Source organism: Pelodiscus sinensis, chromosome 7, assembly GCF_049634645.1.
Source record: "Pelodiscus sinensis isolate JC-2024 chromosome 7, ASM4963464v1, whole genome shotgun sequence".
Classification (NCBI taxonomy): domain Eukaryota; kingdom Metazoa; phylum Chordata; order Testudines; family Trionychidae; genus Pelodiscus; species Pelodiscus sinensis.
This window is the reverse complement of record NC_134717.1, coordinates 28,379,446-28,401,387: the sequence shown is the minus strand read 5'-3', so window position 1 is coordinate 28,401,387 and position 21,942 is coordinate 28,379,446. Positions and strand designations below refer to the sequence as shown.

The 21,942-nt window shown below is 43.5% G+C and overlaps 1 protein-coding gene across 2 annotated transcripts in view; it reads left to right on the top strand.

Moving 5' to 3' along the window:
• The window catches only part of STAM2 (signal transducing adaptor molecule 2), a 53,420-nt gene that overhangs the window by 8,614 nt on the left and 22,864 nt on the right, over window positions 1-21,942 (top strand). For both annotated transcript variants that reach the window (XM_075933405.1, XM_075933406.1), the window contains exons 2-5: window positions 6,595-6,679; window positions 9,894-9,969; window positions 10,224-10,319; window positions 20,391-20,537. In XM_075933405.1, the coding sequence (XP_075789520.1) occupies window positions 6,595-6,679; window positions 9,894-9,969; window positions 10,224-10,319; window positions 20,391-20,537 (404 nt within the window). The remainder of the gene's footprint in view (window positions 1-6,594; window positions 6,680-9,893; window positions 9,970-10,223; window positions 10,320-20,390; window positions 20,538-21,942) is intronic.

Sequence of the window (21,942 nt, the reverse complement as noted above, 5' to 3'; positions counted from 1 at the left end):
TTTAATCTCTAGAGACCTCCAAAATATAATCCTTAGATGACAAGTGAAGATGTATTTATTGGTATTAGGTTCTAATCTGCATTACAAAACCATCACATAATTTGTCATGACTGGCTGCCTCCACTAAAGGGAAGCCAGGAGTGGAATAACAAATGTCTTGCAAGTTGGAAATAAAGTTTTTTGGCAATGGCATAAGCACAGTTATTGCCCAGCTCCAGTGCAAGTAATTCAGCTCCCTGTGAATGTTGTTTAATTCTTTAGTTTCATGAAGTATTTAATGCTCTCAAATCATATTGCCACAATAGCCAAGGAATGTAAAAATTCACATGCTCAATTATGTAAATATTTAAATACTCATTTATTTCTTTCGTAATTCAAGCAATTGCAGTTTCCAGTTTTGTGTAAAGACCTCTCCAAGTGCTATTTTAGGAGTTGGATGTTTCTCACGCCTGGTCCACACTAGCAGATTCGGTTGAAGTTAGTTGTGTTAGGTCTATTTCATAACTGCCAAGTAGGAATGTAAAATTTTGATTAACTGGCTAATGAATAGTCGATAAGGGCGCCTCCGCCTTTGAAGTGTAGCAACAGCTACAGGGCTGTTGCTACACTTCAAAGGCCAAAGCACTGTGTGGGGAACACGGGACCAGTGGGGGACTCAAGTAGTTCCCTGCTGGCCCTGTGCTCCCCGCAGCATTTCAAAGTGGCAGCGCTGCACCCTGTGGCACTGCTGCTTTGAAATGCTGCGAGGAGCCAGGTGTCAGCCTCCACACAGCATTTGAAAGCGGCAGCGCCACATGGAGAGCCCTTTGTAATGCCACATGCAACCTGGGCCAGCTGGGGACTCCCAGCTGGCACCAGGCTGCGCACAGTGTTTCAAAGCAGCAGACTCTGGGCTCCGCACGGCACTGCCGCTTTGAAGCACCCCCTGTTCTCTTCCCTCCCTTGCTTCCTCTTTCTGATAGAGGCAGCAAGGGTGGGGACAAGTGACTACTCAACTAGTGTGTTGACTATCTGTTAAGCATTTGCTTATCAGACAGCCGACTAGTCATTCACATCCTTGTTACCAAGCTTTAAGGGCAGTTAAAGTTGATTTCAGTTCAACCTTGCACGGTCAACTTTGGGATAATGCAGATGCAGCGTTGTAGAAGTCGATGTTTTTGGACTCTGGAAGGTGTTCTTCAGTGTTCCAATGTGCTTGCTCTAGCTAGCATTTTCAACTCTGTTGCTTTCAGATACACAGTAAAAGCCCTAGAAATATTTGAGTTTTGTTTCCTGTTTGACCAGTGTGGGGAGCCCTGTAGCACACCTGACCATGCATGCTCAAGGTCGTAAAGGAGCTCTAGCATGGACCATGCAGGAAATACTGGATTTGTTTTTGTGAGGAAAGGAATCTGTGCAGGCATCACTGTGAAGCAGCAGAAGAAACGCTGATGTCTGTCAAAATCTCACAGGTCACGATGGGGAAAAAAAAGGATATAGCAGGAACATCCAAGAGTATCATGTGAAAATAAGAGCTCAGGGAAGCATAACAGAAAACAAAGGAGGCAAATGGTCAGTCTAGGTCAGAGCCTCAAACATGATAGAGATTATCCCAGAGAACAGGTCCCTCCTTGCCTTTGCATGGGTGGAGCAAACACACACTGGCTGCATATGCGCTTATAAAGCCACCTTGTACCCTCCCTCTTGCAGGACCCCTTGCAAATGTGGACCCCCTTTTGCAAAAGCAGATGCCTAGATAGCCATGACATGACTGTTGTACTTTGCAAGCACTCGTATATTTTCAAAGCAGAAGCAAAAGAGCAAGAACCCCAAACTGTTGCTTATTGTGTCTGCCACTAAACCAAGTCCAGCTGCCCGGTGCTGTGTTGTCTTCCTCTCTAGCGGGTGCTTAAAATGATAACTTAGGTCTTGTACATAACACATGCCTTTTGTGCAGCATAGTGCTTCATTCATTGTAAAGGCGTAAACCTTCTGTGTTTTACAGTGTATCTCCTCTAAAATCTACCCTTGTTTTTTTTCCCCAATGCAGCTGCAACAGTGACTGTTATCCACTTCCCCAGATCCTCCAGTACTTTGGCTATCACAGATCAGAATGAAAGAGTACACAGGATGAAATGTTTAATGAGCATATGCAGTCCACCTACACTGACAGAGCATAACTGAATACATGAAGGAGAATAATGTTACAGCTCATGTGTTCCAAACAGGAGGAGAGGAGACCATGCAGGGAATGCAAGTGTAAGACTCAGGATGAGATGTTGAGGCTCATGGGGGAGCAAACATAGCTGACGAGGCACCTGGGAGAGGCACAGGAAAAGCCTTTGGAGCATAGTCTCCTGCACCCTATGATAAATCACCTGCCCATCTCACTGGGTTTCATAACTGCTTCCCCCAGGCACTCTAGAATGTGAGGGTAGAGGGCTAGTCACAGTCAGCCTTTCACTCAACTTGTAGGGATGTCTCCTGGAACAGAGGGCTGTCATTCCCACTGGGATATTGTAATAAACCGCTTGCCTTTGAGATCATGCCTTGAACTCCTTTTCTGTTTCTGTTCTGTTCTCTGTTTTCTAAGTAAAAATGTGTAATTTCAGAACAGGATCTTTAATGTTTGTGTCAAATATGTCGGGGGGGGGGAACAGTCTACAAGCCAGAACCCATATGCAAGGGGCACCTGGTTAAAAGCAACATACGTGACATACACTTACATTGCCGTCTGGTCATTCATGAAACTGGTTTTCAAAGTCTCTGATTCGCGGTGCCCCTCAATTGGGTCTCTTTATTCTGCTGTTGTATGGCTGCTCATAATTAGCAGCTAGGTAATCTGCATCGAGCTCCCCATCCCACCAGAAACTTATCCCCCTTACTTTCACATATATTATGGAGCACACAGCAAAGCAGCCACAGCAATGAGAATATTTCTTTTGCTGATGTATATCCTAGTCAGTAAACTGTGAAAGCATCCTTTTAAATGACCAAAGGCCCATTCTACCACCATTCTGCACTTGCTCAGCCTGCAGTTGGACTGTTGCTTACCTCTGTTCAGACTGCATGTGTACAGCTTCATGAGCCACAGGAGCAAGGTCCAAGCATAACTATATTGGCATTTCAATACCTCCAATGGTAATTTTCAAATCCGGGAAGAAAGTTCCATCTTGCAGCTTTCTGCAGAGACCAAATTTCTTAAAAATGTGTATGTTGTGCACCTTTCCCAGCCATCCTACATTGATGTTGGTGAAACAACCCTTGTGATCCACCAGCACCTGCAACACCATCAAGTACATCTTGCAGTTTATATACTCTTTGGCAAGGTGCTGTGGTGTCAAGATAGGGATAGGTATTCTAAGTATTGCCCCATCACAGTTAGAGAACCCACTTGCGGTCAAACTATCCACTATGTATTGCACTTTTCCCAGACTTGTACTTTTCCCAGAGTCATTATCCTCCTACTAGAAGGGTATTGATCGCGGCTGCTTGGATCACAGCAGTCCCCTGTAGATTTACGCACTCCACATTGATTCCCAGCTGACCAGTAGGAGTCTGGCATTGCAAGCTTCCACAGGGCAGTTGCCAGGGTTGTCAGAGCAGGTCTCGTTCTGGTATTGCTGTGCTTCAGAGTGGGGGAAAGCAGTTCACAAACCTCCGTGAAAGTGGTCTTATGCATGTGAAAGTTTGCAGCCATGGATCATCATCCCATAGCTGCGTAACTGTGGTCCCTCCAATCTGTGCTTGTCTCGTGGAAGCAGAATCAGCGTTCCACTGTGTCAATGGGATCAACTACTGCCAGCACATGCCAATTGCTCCACTTAATGGGTTTCTTCATGTCTGTATTTGTGGCCTCCTCACATTCTTTCTTGTTCCGGCAGCTCCTGGCTAGGCTCTGGAGAAACGGCAGCATAATGTGTGAGGTGTTTGCAGTGCTTGCCACAGCAGTTTGTAGCTGAGCAGGGTCCATATTTGCCATGCTATGGCATCTGCACAGATAACCAGGGAAGATGGGGAACATAAAAATTATTTGCTGTTCCTTTCAAGTGCAGGGCGGGAGGAGGTAAATGCATCATTGGGAGGCTGATAATATGCACCTAGAACCAGCTTCTGCAGTGTGTTTGTCCCATCAGGCACTGGAAGCCTAACCCAGAATACAAATGGTTGGCAGTAACTGTGGGATGGCTACTCACAGTGTATTACTGTTAAAGTTGAAGGTAGCCACACTGTCGGGGATGTACTATGTTGACCTCAAGTGCCTAGTGAGGAGATGCACTTTGACTTTGAGGAGTAACGTTTGAGTAACTCATTTTTTGAGGAGTAACATTAGTTTGAGCCAAGGAGTTTGATTCGAACTAACGCATCCCGGAGTGCACTTCCTGTTTCAGATCATCTGGCGAGTGGAATAGTACGTGGGTGAGATTATGCTAATGAAGTGCGGGATATTTAAATCTCCGCTTCATTAGCAATTTCAGTTGGCTACATTTGCATCCCTAGTTCGAACTAGGGAGCAAGTGTAGACGTACCCTTAGAGACTTAAGGGGATTTGGTGGTTTCTCTTACTGTAACCAGGTACCACAAAGATTATGATCATTAAGATAGGCCTGCTTATGAAGAGTATTTGATGGAACCCAAAGCATAAATCTGCGTGTTAGCTTTTCCATATTGAATAGCATTAGAAAGCTATTTTAAAACTGTAACAATATTAAAAATAAATCTTAAGACAACACAAACTTTTAAACTTGTCTCTTGAAAATGATTTGTTTGTTTGCTTATGTGATTAAAATGATATGGTCCCACTGTGAGATCTTACAGTTGAATTTGTAAGTACGTAACTAAATGACGTTAGGCTGCCGGGGGAGGTGGAGTGGGTGGAACACAATAAAAGGTGGATGAGCAGAAACACTTTAGGAGGAACCATGAGTTTTGTAAAAGAGTAGTTTGTGTTTATTGCTTTGTCTTTTCCTCTTACCAATTCCTGACAGTGGTGAACTGTCATAGGAAGTCTCATTGAAGTGTGTATTTTAAGAAGACAGTTGAAGAGGCTAGTTTATGAAAACAATAAAAAAAGACTATAAAGAAAAGGTGATTCTTAACTTCATTTACTAAACGTGTAACTATGTATAGACTTAACCTTCAGAAAAATCTAAATACAAAGGACCTCAACATGAAACTACTAAACTAATTATGCAGCATAGTATATTAAGGATGTTAAATATCAGTTAATTGAATAGTCAAGTAACCTCATGAATACTTATCAGTTAGTTGACTATTTTGTAGACCTCGGGGGCAGAGCCAGCAGCACTCCGGTCTCATTCCTGAGGAGCCCCTTGCCACTCTGTGCTGCTGCCTCTGTATCAGAGGGTGCCAGGAGGGAGCTAGTCTGCAAGGGGAGCCAGTTTAAAATTCAGCTCCCCTTGTGGACGAGCTGCCTGTAGCCACGGGCTGCTACCTCTGATAAAGAGGCAGCAGCCCCTGTCTAGGGTGAGTCTGAGCTCCCGGACCCAGCACAAACCGGAACTGAGCCGGGCTGTCTCCCTGCCCAGTTCCTAATACACTTTGAATGCAGAGCTGTAGCGGGGGTAGGACCTGGACCTGGCTTGAGCCAGTAATGAGCCGAGCTGCCTGCCTGCCCAGTTTCTAATACACTTTGAATGCAGAGCTGCAGCAGGGGTAGGTCCCGGACCCGTCACAAGCCACGACTGAGCTGGAGTGTTGGCCAGCCTGCTAGAAAATGTACTGGCAGGAATGGGGGGGGGGGGGGAAATGAGTGTAATCTATAGCATTAACCTATAGGCTTTTGCTTATCAGTTAATCAACTACACTATTACATCCCTATAGTTAATAATTTACAGCATTAAACTTTGAAATACAGGTTGAACCTCTGTAGTCTTGTACTCTGGTCCAGCAATATCTATGGTCCGGCATGATTTTAGTTTGCCAGATGTCTGCTTATCATGGGTGTGGCCAAGTTTCCCACATTCCTATAAATTTTGCTTATAGCCATCAGTCCTGGCTTTCAGAGTTCTGTGCTGCTGTTTAGCTCTAATTTGTCTGTAAATATCTTCTAACAGCCCAGTAAGCAGTGGAAGTGTTGGTAATGCTGTTAGACAATATTGACCTTCTATGGTCCAAATAGAGTTGCCAGATGGTTTCAACAAAAATACCGGATACACTTGACATTACATCACAATCTACATTACACCTTATTTAGAAAATACTGGACATTTATATTTTCTCATTTATATTTTCTCAATTTGTTTCCTGAACAGAAAGCTCAAATACTGGACTGTCCAGTTCAAAATTGGACACCTGGCAACCCTAGGTCTGGCAAATTCTCTGGTTCAGGACACGGAAACCAGTACAGTCTTTTGACTTTTGTTTCTGATGAATGCTAATCGTACTACTTAATCTTGCTGTGTAATAAAATGACTTGTGTATATCATAAAATATTACCTAAACTTGCAAACAGGGCTATAGAAACCAGTAAATGTCAGCATTGGTTACTTTAGAAAAATATCACCCTTGTAATTATGTATAAAAGGTGCTCCTGTAACAGGAGCTAGTCACTAAATGATAAATCTAAAGTCTGTCCTTTCTTTTTCTTTGTAGAAAAGGCCACAAATGAATACAATACCAGTGAGGACTGGGGTCTTATTATGGATATATGTGACAAAGTTGGAAGTACTCCTAATGGGTAAGATGTTTCAGCTTCACAATATCTTATTTCACGTTCATTTAAAAAAAAACAAAACAGTGTGAACCACTGTTGGAAGAGTGGAGCTTCCATATCTGTGCCAGCTATGCAGAAATTAATATGGTCAATTAGCACTTTGATAAAAAGTACTAACAATGTCCATAGTTGTGTTTAAAAGTGCCTGAAGAAGTAGTTTTGAAACTATTTTAAATTTTCTTCCAAAAGGATTTCCAGCAGAATAATTGGTGTACATTGGACTCATACCAATTTTCATGCCATATTGCACAGTAGATAGTTATTTGTATTAAATAATGTGGCATGAAATCCCTAAAGCATGCAGGCCAAAAGGAGGAAAAAATAATCTAGGTTCATTGCAGGAACTTATTGAAAGGGAAAGTTACATTTGATGAAAAATTGTATGTGTCATAGACGAGCATAAGACGGATTGAGGGCAACATGGAGAAGAATAAGTCAAGACCAAAATGAAGTTTAATATATTTAAATACAAACAGTAGTTGAAGCATCCTGTAATAGTCCAATATAACAGCTGATCTTTGTCTCTAGTTTGGCTGGCTTTTATCAGTCAAAGGTAACTCATGTTTTATAATGTACAGGCAGTCCCCGGGTTACGTACAAGATAGGGACTGTAGGTTTGTTCTTAAGTTGAATCTGTATGTAAGTCCGAACTGGCGTCCAGATTCAGCTGCTGCTGAAACTGACCACCAGTTCCGACTTACATACAGATTCAACTTAAGAACCCCAGGCGTCCCCAAGTCAGCTGCTGCTGAAACTGATCAGCGGCTGATTCCAGGAAGCCCGGGGCAGAGCAACTCTGCCTTGGGCTTCCTGTAGTCAGCGCTGGTCAGTTTCAGCAGCGGCTGACTTGGGGACGCCTGGGGCAGAGCACCTGGGTTTGCTGCTGGGTTGCTCCAGTAGTGCCGCTCCTCGGCGCTACTGGACCAACCCAGCAGCACCCCAGCTGCTCTGCCCCAGGCGTCCTGATTCAGCCGCTGCTGAAACTGACCAGCAGCTGCTGAATCAGGACCTGGGGCAGAGCAGCTGGGGTGCTGCCGGGTTGGTTCAGTAGCGACCAGAGCGGCGCTGCGGGACCAACTGTCAGCGCCCCAGCTTCTCTGCCCCAGGCGTCTGGAGAAAAGCCTGGTCTGCTGGGGGGGGGGCGCGTACTAGCTGCGCCCCCCCCCCCCAACATACCAGGGAGACGCGGGCGGCGGACCGAGACGCACTGCGGTCCCGCCGCCCGGGTCCTCCTCGGCTTTGCTCCCCATCTCCCTGGTCTGCTGGAGACCAGCAGACCAGGGAGACGGGGAGCAAAGCCTCTGAGGACGCCAGCAGCGGAACAGCCGTGGCGCGTCTGGGTTGTCTCGCTGCCAGCGTGCTCCATGGCTTTGCTCCCCGTCTCCCTGGTCTGCTGGTATCCAGCAGACCAGGGAGACGGGGAGCAAAGCCTCTGAGGATGCCGGCAGCGGGACAGCCGCGGTGCGTCTGGGCTGTCCCGCTGCCAGTGTGCTCCGCAGCTTTGCTCCCCGTCTCTCTGGAGACCAGCAGACCAGGGAGATGGGGAGCAAACCCGTTTTTAACTGCGGATCCGACATAAGTCGGATCCGTGTAACTCGGGGACTGCCTGTAGTTATCTTTGCATCTGTGGAACTATCAACACAGAAATCTCGGAAATCTTTTGCCTGATTTTGCAAATAATGCTGATGTTTAAGTTTATTGAACTAAATATGACCAGAAAACATTTTTTATACATGTGACATTACACACTGCATAGTCACATCTTGTTTAGTCAGTCTCTTATTTATGTGGGCTGATAAAATGATGAAATGTTAATTATAAACAAACATTGGGAGGGTTGGACACTCTCTCTCTCGCTCTCTCTCTTTCCTATATATATCTCCACTGAAAGCATTTAAACTATCTTTTTGAGGGAGGTGGTGATTTTGTTATCGGAAGTGGTGTAATCGTGGTTGCAACCTCTAACTTGAGAAGGATCTTCTGTGTTACTTGTCTAACTGGAAAACTATGATTTTGGGCTCTTTAGCCTTTGAGAGAAACAAGTCTAAACTTTTTTCCTTACACTTTTCATGTCCATTCTTGTACAGTTCAAATGTTTTGTGTTCAGCTATTGGGGATAGAATAGAATGATTTATATCTGTTTTGCTACACAAAACCCTACTTTTAAATCAGATTTAAGCTGTTTAAAAACTATTTTTAGACTTTGTGCTATTGTAATTGTAGATTAAAATCTCTATATAATCATTATAATTTTTAATGCCACTACTGATGATATATCTTATTTGAAGTTTACAAAATTGCTGAAGGCAAAAATCAAAATATTTAAAATGTAGACCCTGATACAGGAAACATTTAAACAGGTATGTAATTTGAGTTACTCTTAAAAGTGATTTCATCAGATATATATATATATATATATACACACACACACACTTAAAATCAAGCATGTACCAAAGTGTATGCAGCATGGGGGGTACAATTGTATTTTAACTTATTTCACTCAGTGCTAAAAAATCTTTGTCATTTTAAAACAAAACAGTATCATTGTTAATAATTAAAAGTGTTTTAGACTTTGAATATAATATGGTTATAGTGCTCTTTATTTACCATAGGCACTGTTTAAAAAAATTAAAGTTACGCTTAGTATAGATGAACATTTTATCGGAGACTTCTTAGTTGAAAAAATATCTGTAACACCTGAAATCTTTCTAACATTTAGGAAATTAAAGAAAAAAAGTGAAAACAAAAAAAAATCTGCTTCAGCATATTGACTCTAAAATAATTATAAAGAGCTAGCAGTGTGCAAATAAGACTGAAATAAAAAAATAATTGTTTCTATCCACCTGGAGATTTTTTTTCAATATCTAGACAGAATGCACTCTTTAAAACATGGTAATTGCTTTGTATTGTAGAGTGTCTTCTTCCTTCTTATCTATTTCAGGTCATCCCATTCATGAGGTTGTGTCTCCAACCATGGGTGGCAATTCCCAAACTTGCATTTTTGTAGAAATATCAAATGTTGGGTTGGCTAAAATGTTAGCTTTTAAAACACGTATTGTGCATTTCATTGGCAGACTTGACTTCACTAATTGTTAACTACATGGGGACATTTTCATTTGTGATTCACAGTGACTGAACTATGCCATACTATCTCTGATATTTCTTAATTCTCTCCTAGAGCAAAAGATTGTCTCAAAGCCATAATTAAGAGAGTCAGTCATAAGGTACCACATGTTGCTTTGCAAGCACTCACAGTAAGTATGCTATACTTTATTTTACAGAACTTTACATCTGTATCTTTATGTACTCAGGCAACCATTATGACCAAATTCTGTTTATGATAATAAACCTGTTTAACTCCAGATGAAGTTGGTGGGATTTGCATGTTTATCTAAAGGTGGAATTTAGCCCTGACTAATCACTTTATTTTTTTAACAAACACTTATTTTGGATAAATCATTGCCATAGCTGTCTTCAACATTTTTTGTAATTTTATTTCTGTTGTCAGCTGCTAGGAGCCTGTGTGTCAAACTGTGGGAAGATTTTTCACTTGGAAATATGTTCCCGTGATTTTGCAAGTGAAGTACGTGGTATAATAAATAAGGTAATGAGTTAACTTACTAAATATTCTTAAGGAATGGATGGAATTCTTGATATGAATTTTCTTTGTGCTCTCAGTATATTTGTGACAAAGCCTAGCTTTTATTCTGTATAGATAATATTTGCCAATTCTGATGCATTTGCAAATACAAACAACTGACATCTTGCTTATGCTGAAATCTGTGAATACTTTCATTTGTGTGGGAAAATGCTAAGGAAGTGACTCTTGCAGCTACCTAAGGTAATGACTTAAATCATTTGCAGTTAGTTACTATGGGAATCGTAAGAAAAATTTGTGGAATCTTGCTAAACTTGTTCACTTGATAATGTTGAGGTCTCCTCTATTTGAAGAAACTACCTTTTGCTTGAGTGGGAATAAATTTATATGGAAAAACGACCTAAAAATGCTTAGGTTAACAACAGTACATGGTAGGGATGTTAAATTTAGTTTTATCAGCTAATCAACTAGTCAGTGGATTTCCCATCGACTAGTTGATTAGTCGATATGCAGGGACACCGCAGCTGGGTTAGCTCCTGCCCTACATTTAAAAGGCTAAAGCACAACAGGAGGGACCCAGAGTGAGCCAGGAATCAGCTGTCCCAGCTTGTGCCAGCCCTTCCTCCCCCGCTGCGCTTCTGATTTTTAAATGTATTAAGAGCCAGCAGGTGCTTAATACCTTTAAAAAGCAGAGGTGCAGCGTCTGGGACTGGGCATGAGCCGGGAATCAGCTGATTCCCGGCTCACGACCAGTCGCACTACTCCCCCTTCTCCCTGTGGAGATGGTGCTGGGGGGAACTAGCTTTTAAGACGGCTCCTGTTCCACACGTGGGGGGGTGGAAAGGAAGTGTCTAGTAGAGGGACTAGCCAGCTATATGATAAGCTTTTGCTTATCAGATAGTCTGTTAGTTGCTTACGTCCCTAGTGAACATGGTTAAGTTTAAGTGAGAAATAGAAAGCCTTCCTTAGATCTTCTCAGGCCTTTTCTACACTTGCAAGTTTTGTCACCAAACGTGACTAAAGTTGTGACAAATTACAATTTTGGCGACAAAAAACTTCCACCCTCCGTAGGAGACTTTTGTCTCAATGGGCACGCACAATCCTGAGCAAAAAGAAAACAGGAAGGGAAAATGTAAGCTTACGTGGCAAGGTTCAAGAGACTTTTCCAGTCAAACAGCAATCCTTCAAAATATGGAGATTAACTCCAGTGAAGCCATTCAGCAGTAGTTCAGTTTACAGCAAGCAGTAGGGTAAGAGAGAAACTACAAGGGCTACAAGTGAATTTCAGAGAACAAATAGCTAAGATCAAGAAACTCTTAATATGTCAGAAGCATGGTGAAATAATTGGTGGGTCATGTGCAGGGCTTGACAAATGACGGGGAAAACCGCTCGCCAACCCTGTACTGCGCATGCGCAAGAGCCGCATTGCTCATGTGTGCGCCGCGAATGAATGGGGAACACAGCTGAAATCTACTCGCCACGGGCGAGTAGATTGTATAGTTTGTCGAACCCTGGTCATGTGGACTACCGGGTGTTAAAGAAGGAGTAATTAAGAAAGCTAAGGATTTTGCTGAGAAGTTGAATAACTTCTCTGTATCAGATGTCACCAGAGAGGCTGTTGGAAAGATTCCTAACCAAGATCTGCTCCTTTTTTTTTTTTTCTTTAAATGTGAGGGATTATCAGAAATCAAGGCATTAGAAGAGATACTAAAACAAACTGATAACTTAAAGCAATAAGTAACAGGGAGCAGATACCTCCATGAGTTCTGAAAAAGTCCAAGTAGGAAATGAATGAATTGCTAATAGAAGTATGTGTCGAGAGAACCCCAGGTCCGATGATGCATACCCAAGGGGGGGAAGAACAGAACCAGGTGGACCGTTTTAGTAAATAAAAGATATTTATTTATGACAGTGATGAATTTATAGTATTTATTCTAATATTTTTAATAGACCATGATAATGAATTTAGAGTATTTATTATATTCTGCAATTTCTAGTTAAACTTGTCAGAAATATAAGGATGGGAACGGCAAGAGGAATAGTCTCTATTCTAAAGATATCCAGCTACACTAATTAAATAACAGTGGTAACTACCAACTCTATGTACTACCCAAAAACAATTACAACACTAAGCTTATACAACAAAGAAAATCAAATCATACAAACCAATTTACACAGCATACGGAATATTTCAAAGAAATCGGTTCGGTTGCGAAGGCCTTGGTTACTCCCGGGAGTCGGGGGAGGTGACTGGTTGGTTGATCAGGCCGGCAGAGCTTTGAAGTATACGGAAAGGCACACACATGGTGGTACGTGTGTTGCGAAGACCTCCTTGTGCGAACTGTGCGATGGGTATTTATCACCAAGTCTGCACATCGCATTCCCGTGCTTGCATATTACCATATACGGCCCAGCGGTCACCAAGTGGGGGTCTGTGGGTTGGGCCGAAAATGTGCAGGTTTCATGCAACCAGGTAAGCCCCGCAGTTCTCATGCCAAGGTGATGGGTGGGAGAGTCCAAGGCTATTTTCCTCTTTTCACACCTTCCCTTTTTCTAAAGGCAATGGTATGCAGAAAGGGTGGGCCGGTTTCTCCCAAGGAGTACTGCAGCCCACTATAGCAAGAGCAGCCTGGCCAAAGTTTTTACAGGGGGGGCAGGGTTTTTTTTCTAACAGTATGCAATCCTGTTTAAAAAGAGCAACTGAAATGGGATTGGAGGATAGCAAATGTTTTACCTGTGCAGGTGATCTGAGATATGAAAGACCAGTGTCATACATCTGTGCCTGGTAAACTGGTTGACATGATGATTTTAAAAACAGAATAATAAAACATCTGGAGGATCATGATACCATAGGGCCTAATCAGCATGGTTCCTTCAAAGGGAAATAGTATCTCATTAACGTAGTCGAAGTCTTTGATAGCTCATAATTAGAGTGGGTTGAAAGAACATCAATGAAAATGACTAGGGCCGTGGGAAAATGCTCCCATGAAAAGAGGTTGGGATTATTCTTCTTAGCAGGGAGATAAATAAGGACATAAATATATAAAGTAGTGATCAGCATAGAAAAGGTATATTGGGCTACTCTGTTCTTAGTGTCTCATAACATGAAACAAAGGGGCAAACAAAGAAATCAAAAGAAATTCAAAACCAGTAAAAGAGAATACTTTGTCTCTCAAAGTATATTTAGACTGAAATTATGCCACAGGTTATTGCAGTGAGACTAAAGCTCAGCAAGACTGAAAAAGAGATTGAAAATGGGTAACAAGAATATGCTGAGGTTTTAGTGCTAACAATTTGTTGAAAGGGATGTTAAATGTTATACTTCAGAATTTAAGATGATTTAATCTAGGGATTTGGTGCGTTGGGGTCAGATTAGCTCTCAGATAGGCCCTCCATGGGTGTAATTGCCAATGCCATCTGGTTCTGGCTAAGGGGCTTGTTCGTGGTGTAGTTACTTGTGCTTTTGCTACTTGAGAGCTAGGACCTTATCACTTGACAGGGTCTTAGAACCCAAATGTCTACATTGCAATTAAACAGCTCCTTAGACTATGTCTATACAGCAATGTAAGCTTAAGGGTATGTCTACACTTCAGAATAAGTTGATTTTATTTAATTTGACTTTGAGCATCTGATTTATCAAATGTGACTTTTGCATGTGTCCACTAGGTGGCTGTAGTTGACAGAGCACATCCTCCCTGCCAGGATTGCATCAACTCAAGGAGTGATGCACTGTGGGTAGCTATCCCAAAGCCATTACAGCAGATTGGCACCCTAGCCCAGAATTCCAGTGCCTCATGGGATGAAAACATTGTTGTGGATAGTACTGGGTGTCTGCCGTCACCCTCCTATGTCTATGGCTCAGAACCAGAGCAGCTGTTCTGCTAGATTTGTCGTATGGTACACTTGTCTAAGCTCCTTTATATTCATGTAGCATTGCTGTGCGTCCACAGTGTATCCTTTATCCACCATGCCCTGTGTGACTTGAGCATAGATATCATTTCTTCTGCTGGTTCAGAGCTCTGCCTGCAGGGACTCTTTCCCCCTCTCCTGCCCCCAAGCAAACAGATACAGCACCTTTCCTGAAGGTACCCTTCTGGAGTGAGTTCTGCTCACCACTCCTGAAAGCAGCTGGCATGTACAGCCATGGCTCCATGTGCTGCCCCTCATCTATTGGCATTGACACCACAGCTCCTACTGGCCACAGTTCTCCATTATTGACCAATGGGAGTTGAAGGTGTCTGAAGGCAAGAACAGCATGTGGATATCCCCTGCTCTGACTCTCTCAGGGGCTGCAGGGACATGTCAGCCACCTCCAGGAGCACAGTTACCACAGGGATAATGACTCCAGACATGACAGGTTCATCATTTTAGAACTCACTTCTCAAAGAATTAAATTTAAGTGTAAGAGAGGGATGGGACTTAGGTGCCCATAAGGAGCACATGGTACATTAGTCCCTTTGATGCATGTCTCAATTGAATGACTGCAGTTTGAGAAGCTTTTATTCTTAATTACCATCTACTCTGAGAGGGCTCTCCACTTCTAGGCTTAGTCATGTTTGCAGGAAAATGCCAATGTGCACCTGTTGTGAGGATAATTAGGACATCAGTCTCCAGGGCTGTCAAACTATTAAAATGAAACTTTGCAATTCTTTTAAAAATGGAACATTTGATAAAGATGTGTTTTGTTTGATTTTTAATTTATTTTTGTCTTTTTGTGTTGAAGTTTAACATAAAAAATAGGTTTTGGAGGAAAAACATGTGCACATATACCCCCAGTCTGACTATTGAGCAGTGAAGTATGTCCTTAAGCTTTTTGTGCAGTGTGCTCCAGTATCCCCAGGAATCCCTTATTTGTCCCTGCTGCACCCTCTGAGGCAGAAATAAAGAATCCACCGGTGGCAGTGGGGAACTTCTGGGGCTGACTTCCACTTACCTCCTTCACAGTGCTCTGTGTGGGCACCTTTGCACGTGCAGCCTCAGGGTCGGCCTGGGAGCAGGAGACTGCACAGTACGGGACCAAGCAAGCTACCGTGCAAGGTGGGGATGCAGGAAAGCTGCAGGCTCAGCACAGCGAGGGGAGGAATGACCCCTGTTACCAGATTTGCCCAATACTCTTGGGTATGCTCATTTATTAGGGTTACTCTTATGGGACTGGGGAAGGTTATCAATTCTATCAGTGTGCTGCTTGTGCTTGCTTGTGCTCTCATATGGAGCTGAATTCTCTCCCTTTTGTCAATTCCCCCTTCCACTGGAGCTCTCCTGCAGGAACTAGGTTCCTTAGGATGGGGTTCTTCCTACCGTAGCAACACACACTTACACTCAAACCCACTAACGGAGCACGCCTGAAAGGACTGGGTAATCAGCATTCACAAGCTGTCCCTTCATATGTCCCTGGATTCAGCAGGCTGAGTTAACAGCAATGCCACACTGCACCCTCATGTGCCTTTGGACTCAGTGGGCTGGATTAAACTGCACTTTAAGCTGCCATCCTCATAAGCCTCCAGGTTCAGCACCCCCTATCCCCACTTTCGCACCACAGTCATTCACTGGTAAACCACATGATGAGCAAACCCCCACAGGATTTTGGGCACTACTGGGATCTTTAGCTTGGGTACAAGAAGTGTTGTTGCAGAGCGAATGGGGAAGCCAAAACAACACCCCTTGAAGAGTGAGCGAAAGAGAAAGAAGCAACCAGCTTAATAATGAAAGTTATTTATTTCTGAGTAGTGAATAGATATCAAACGGTTACGATATTAAATCTAAATTGGAACGGATTAGAAATGTTAAGGCTAGCTAACCATATAACAGTTTACATAGGGCAGAGTCAGGAGGCTAGGCTTAGAGATAGGTAGTTGGGGGAGAGAGCTCTCACTACTCCGTGGAGCTTGCACTGATCGGGGTTCCCAGATGGTGATGGGATCTGGGGGTCCAGAGGGCAGGAGACGAGCAGAGCCCCCAGCACAATCAGACAGGAGATGAAGTCTCAATGGAATTGATGCAGTTTAAATCCAGGTATCAGAACAGTTTTTCTTGGGGCAAGGATAGGAGTTTTTATAGGGATAGGTCAATAGTTCAAAGAGAAGGAGGCGAGACAATAGAGACTGATCACGCCTGGTTACGGGTGATGGGGAGGGATAGCTCAGTGGTTTGAGCATTGGCCCGCTAAACCCAGGGTTGTGAGTTCAATCCTTGTGGAGGCCATTTAGGGATCTAGGACAAAAAATCTGTTAGGGATGGTACGTGGTTCTGCTGTGAAGGCAGGGGACTGAATTTGATGACCTTTCAAGGTCCCTTCCAGTTCTAGGAGATAGGCATTTCATTTCAACTCACAATGCAACTGGTCAGTTTCAGTATTTTGGATGTCAATAGGATCGTTACTAGAATTGGTCTGATATTGACTAATTTGGGTGTGAGCAGGCCTGGGTTCATTAACATCTGGAGCAGAGATTTCCCATCAGGCAGTGCTGCTTTGCTTTCGGTATCCCATAGTTCACTGCGGTTCCTGCCTTGGAAGAGCTGGTCTCCATTCTGTATGCTAATGAGATGTCTTTCTGTTCTGTCTTCAATGCAGATGAGGCTGGGGTATTTCCTTAATTAGTTTAGGTGTGACTTTCCCGGCCTTTTCATTGCTTTGTCTGATTCTAGCAAAGGCTTACGGGAAGGGGGGGGGGGGTTTTCCATGAGTGTCACTCCCTGGCTCCCCAAGAGTACAGGGCTGGTAGGTAACACCCCTAACATCTTGACTGTCAGGAGCTGCCTTCAAACTGTCAGTTTTGCTTCCTGTCCCAGGAAGTTCTGAGCAACAGTGTGGAAGAGATGGAGTCATGACTTCAGGAGGCTGTGGGGAGGTTTTGGGGCAGCTTTCTCTCATTGCCCTAACAGCACACGCTGCCCAGGGCTTCTACACATGCAGCCCCTAGCGGGGTAGAGGAGTCAGGGAGCAGAGCATGTGGCTGCCCTCCAGGGAAGGGGAGCAGCTCCAGCGTTCAGAGTGTTGCCTTCCCCAGCCATCCTGAGTGGGGAACTTTACCACTCCCATTCCTTGCAGGGCAGCTGCTTAGTTCCTGCTCTACTCTCTGACCCTTGCCCTCCCTATGACTAAGTGTGCAAGGATGCTTGGGAAGCATGCACCAAAATCTGTCTATGCTTTTGTGACTAGGAAGCAGCTTTCTTTGTCAAAAGCTTCTTCTAAGGATGTTAAGAGGTGGGAAATTGACTAATCATTTAGTCAATACAGTTTGTAAGGGAAGGCGCTGAGTTCTTGCTGACTCCGGGTCCAGAAACTACCCCCACTGTGGCTCTGCAGTTGAAATGTAGTAGGAGCTGGCACACAGGCAGCCCAGCTCTTACTACATTTAAAATGCAGAGCCACAGAGGGGAGTAGGTCCCAGACCTGGCACGAGCTGGGTCAGAGTAGTCCCAGCTTGCACTGGGTCCTGGACCACTGCGCCACTGCCTCCCCTGTCCCCCCTTCCTGGCAGAAACAGTGCTGGGGAGAACCAGCTTTTAAGCCGGCTCCCCCCAGCTCCTGCTCCCCCCCTTGCTGCTTCTGATACAGAGACAGTAAGGCGGGAGGGAAGTGAGTAGTCAGCTCAGCTACCCGATAAACCTAGGCTTATTGGGTAGTTGACTACTTGAGTAGGCACTTACATCCCTAGCCTCTTCACTGAAAACTAAGCTTTCTGATAGCTTGTCTGCAGACCAGTGTTCAGCAGACAATGGTTTAATGCTAGTCTGAACTGCTGCTGTTTAGAAAGGGAGTTGTGGCTTCCATTTGCAATAGAGCACAGTAAACAGCACCAGAGATTGTTGGCATAGAGAGGACTAAAGGACTAAGAAACTTGCCCCAAGAGACTCTGGGATATGTCCAGAGAATGTTCTGGACCTGAGGCACACTAGGGCAGGAACAGGCAAAATACAGCCCATGGGCCAGATCTGGCCCAGCAAATGTTTGGATTTAGAATGCCACAATACTCTGGCGAATGGGAGCTGCCTGGCCTGGGTTTGTAAGTTTCTGCAGTACCTGGAGACCTGCTGACCCTCTCCCTCCAAGGAGCGTGCTGCTCAGATAAACGCATACTGGCCCAAGCAGTTGACTGTTTTTAGCAGCATGTAGAGGCACAGCAGGCATGGAGCCTACTCAAGTGTCCTGCCGGGCTGTCTAAGGTAAGTACCTCCTGGCAGAGGTGGCAACCTGGCAAACTGCTCCCTCCTGTACTCCATCTCTCTGCCCCCGGTCACAACCCAAGCCCTCTGCATCCCTGTCCCTGGTCATAATTCCCTCCCAGACCCTGTACCCCCTGCTTCACTCTAGTCCCCCACACTAGGTCACAACCTTCTCTGTCACCAAGATTCCCTTCAAGCACTCCAGTCATCTACCTAGAGCTATTTCCTGTACGCAGCTTCAGTCTGAGACTCTGCATACCCTTCATTAATATAATAGAAAAGTATAGCCCTTGACCACTTAATGTATTCTTGGAGTCGTCCCCCATAAGAAATTATTGCCCACCCCTGAGCTAGGGCCACATGCATACAGGAAAGCAGCAAAACTTGAATCCTGGGTCCCAGTTCAACATTAGCTAAGTCCCTCCAGACTTTCAGGGTCCTGGACTCAAAGTTCAAATTCTACATTAACACAGTTGGTGTGTGGATGCATTGCTGTATAGACATACCCTTAGCCTGAGCCCCATGATCTTGATCTAGCTAACATTTGTTCCGTGGGTTTTTTTAAATTCTGTGGAGACATACTCTGAGACATGAAATGGTTTACAAAGTTGCTGTGCTCCTTTTTCAGGTACTACAAATTCTGTATTGTAGATTTACATTTTTACATGTAGTTTTGAGAGGTGGAGTTTGGGGGTGTCCTGATCTATCTCTACCTTTTGGTGAGGATTTTTTATCTGCATTGTATCTGTTCTAGCTTAATGGTTCCAAAAGGGCAAAGATAACTTATCGCCTTAAATTTTGTATTTGGATCTGAACAACATTACTTCAAAAGATCTCATCTACTTGGCTACGTCTAGACTGGCATGATTTTCCACAAATGCTTTTAATGGAAAAGTTTTTCCGTTAAAAGCATTTGCGGAAAAGAGCGTCTAGATTGGCACGGATGCTTTTCCGCAAAAGCACTTTTTGTGGAAAAGCGTCCGTGCCAATCTAGACGCGGTTTTGCGCAAGAAAGCCCCGATCACCATTTTCGCCATCGGGCTTTTTTGCGCAAAACAGTTTTTAGCTGTCTACACTGGCCCTCTTGCGCAGAAACATTTCCGGAAAAGGGCTTTTGGCCAAACGGGAACGTCAAAGCATTTGCGCAAGAAGCACTGATTTTGGACAGTAGAACGTCAGTGCTTTTGCGCAAAATCAAGTGGCCAGAGTAGACAGCTGGCAAGTTTTTGCGCAAAAGCAATTGCTTTTGCGGAAAAACTTGCCAGTCTAGACGCAGCCCTTATGTTTTTTCTCAGGTTTTGTATAGTAGTTGACTTAGGATTTTCAATGGGTTTTCTAATCTGATTTCTTATTCCTAGTGTAGTTTTAATGCTTGTATTAAAAGTCACTGGCCTGTAGCAATATTGGTAAGTGCCTTCCATCGTTTTGTGAAAAATTGAGAGCTTTTGAGATTTGTTCTTGATTTGATGCAGAACAAACATGAGACTAAGATGATAGCCACATTCCCTCTACAGAAAGGAAACACGACTGTGCTCCCTACCAAAGTCTACTTAAATGTGATGTAGGAGCTGCTGTGCTAGCTTTGTGCTACTTAAGGGATCATCCTATATTAATCCTCTAGGAACAAGATGTGGTGGTTGAGATACCAAAATCTATTGGTGGAACAAAGGGACTGTGCTGCACTTCCAGGTTCTAGACATATATATATATATAATACTTGTGTAAGATTCAATGCATTATTTAAGGTATAGCAAGATCATGTAAAATCATAACCTTATCTGAGTGTTTAATATAAAAGGAGATTCAATAATATAGTGTTTTGAATGATTGGTATATAGTGATTTCTGTTGTTTCTGTGTCTATAAATATGTCCTTCTTTATGTAGTTATATATTTAACTTTTGTCTTATAGGCTCATCCTAAAGTATGTGAAAAGTTAAAAGCTTTAATGATGGAGTGGTCAGAAGAATTTCAAAAGGATCCTCAATTTAGCTTAATATCTGCAACTATTAAATCTCTTAAAGAAGAAGGAGTAACTTTTCCTGCAGCTGGATCTCAGGTAATGACAGATATAATTCTGATCTGACACATCTGAAAGCCTAAATGTACAGTTTAAAAGACACTTTCCATAATCTCAGAATTTGTCAAGAATAATCTCGCGTGTGCGTGCGCGCGCGCGCGCGCACACACACACACACACACACACACACACACACACAGAAAGTATTATGTGCTGATTAAAATAATTTCATGAACTTTGACTCTTGCCCTGCTTAAACATTGAATGATGCTTTTTGTCTGATAGCCAGCTGGGACTTGTCAAAACAAAAATAAGATTCTTGCTTTGGAGGTAAAAGCATATGTTATAAAGGAGAGATAGGGCTAAGGCTTAAATTCATGGATGGAGAGTTCTTGGGTCAGGTTTGCACTGCCAAACTTCTGACTAGGGATGTTAAAAAGCATTTATTTTTGTACACATGGAACCACTGAAAATTTCAGTGGTTACATTTTATGGGGGGGGGGGCGGGCACACAGGCTCTCACCTTTATCCCCAGCCCCTATTGTCTCTGTGGGAGGCAGCAGCGGAGGGTTAAAGCCAGCTTCTGCCGAGCTCCTCCACTCCCCTTGCTGCTGCCTCTGTATCACATTACAATTAAAGGATTCATTGCCCATTACAATTTTTTCTTGCAAAGAATGTTTGTATAGGACTCATGAGAAACAGTTTCACCAATAGGGCCTTAAATTGAGTGTACTGTTGCTGGGACCTCAAGCCCCTTTCTCTGGTAGGGTTTCTGAAAGCTTCGAGGCGAATCCCACACTGTGGTATATGTGCCTTGCTTTATTCCTGTTAATCTCTTTAAGGTAGCAAATGACCAGTTTTAGTTCCTTTCTCCCTCAAACCCCAAACTAGTAGGAGTGGAGAGAGGCTCTTTGTCTTACAGGAAGAAAAGTCTCCTTGTGAAGTCATTGCTTAGGTGCTCTTCAGTGTGACTTCCTTTGTTGTTGCTATGTTTTAAGGGAATTGCATTGCAACAGTGGGCAGTATGAGGGGCAGAGGGCATACTGCTGTGCAGAGATGGGTAGAAACAACAGTAATAAATGATCTCCTTGTGCCTAAAAAAAACAAACTAAAGCCCGGGAAAAACATTTTTTAAAAAGTGATTTCCACTTATTGATGAAATGATGGTGAGGTAGGGATCCCTCTTTACATAGTTAAAAAAACCAGTAACTATAACTTCTTTGAGTGATTGCTCATGTCCATTCCATGTATGTGCACGTGTCATTGGAAGTTTCTTCCTTTGCGATTCCCATTGGGCTAGCAGAGGAGCCCCCTGGAGTTTCACCGTAATCGGTTAATACATACCTCTGCTGGCCCTCCACCCCCTCAGTTCCTTCTTACCACTGGCTTAATACATCTCATGATGTTCTTGGAATGTGCTTTTGTTCTTGCTCTGCAAGCAGGT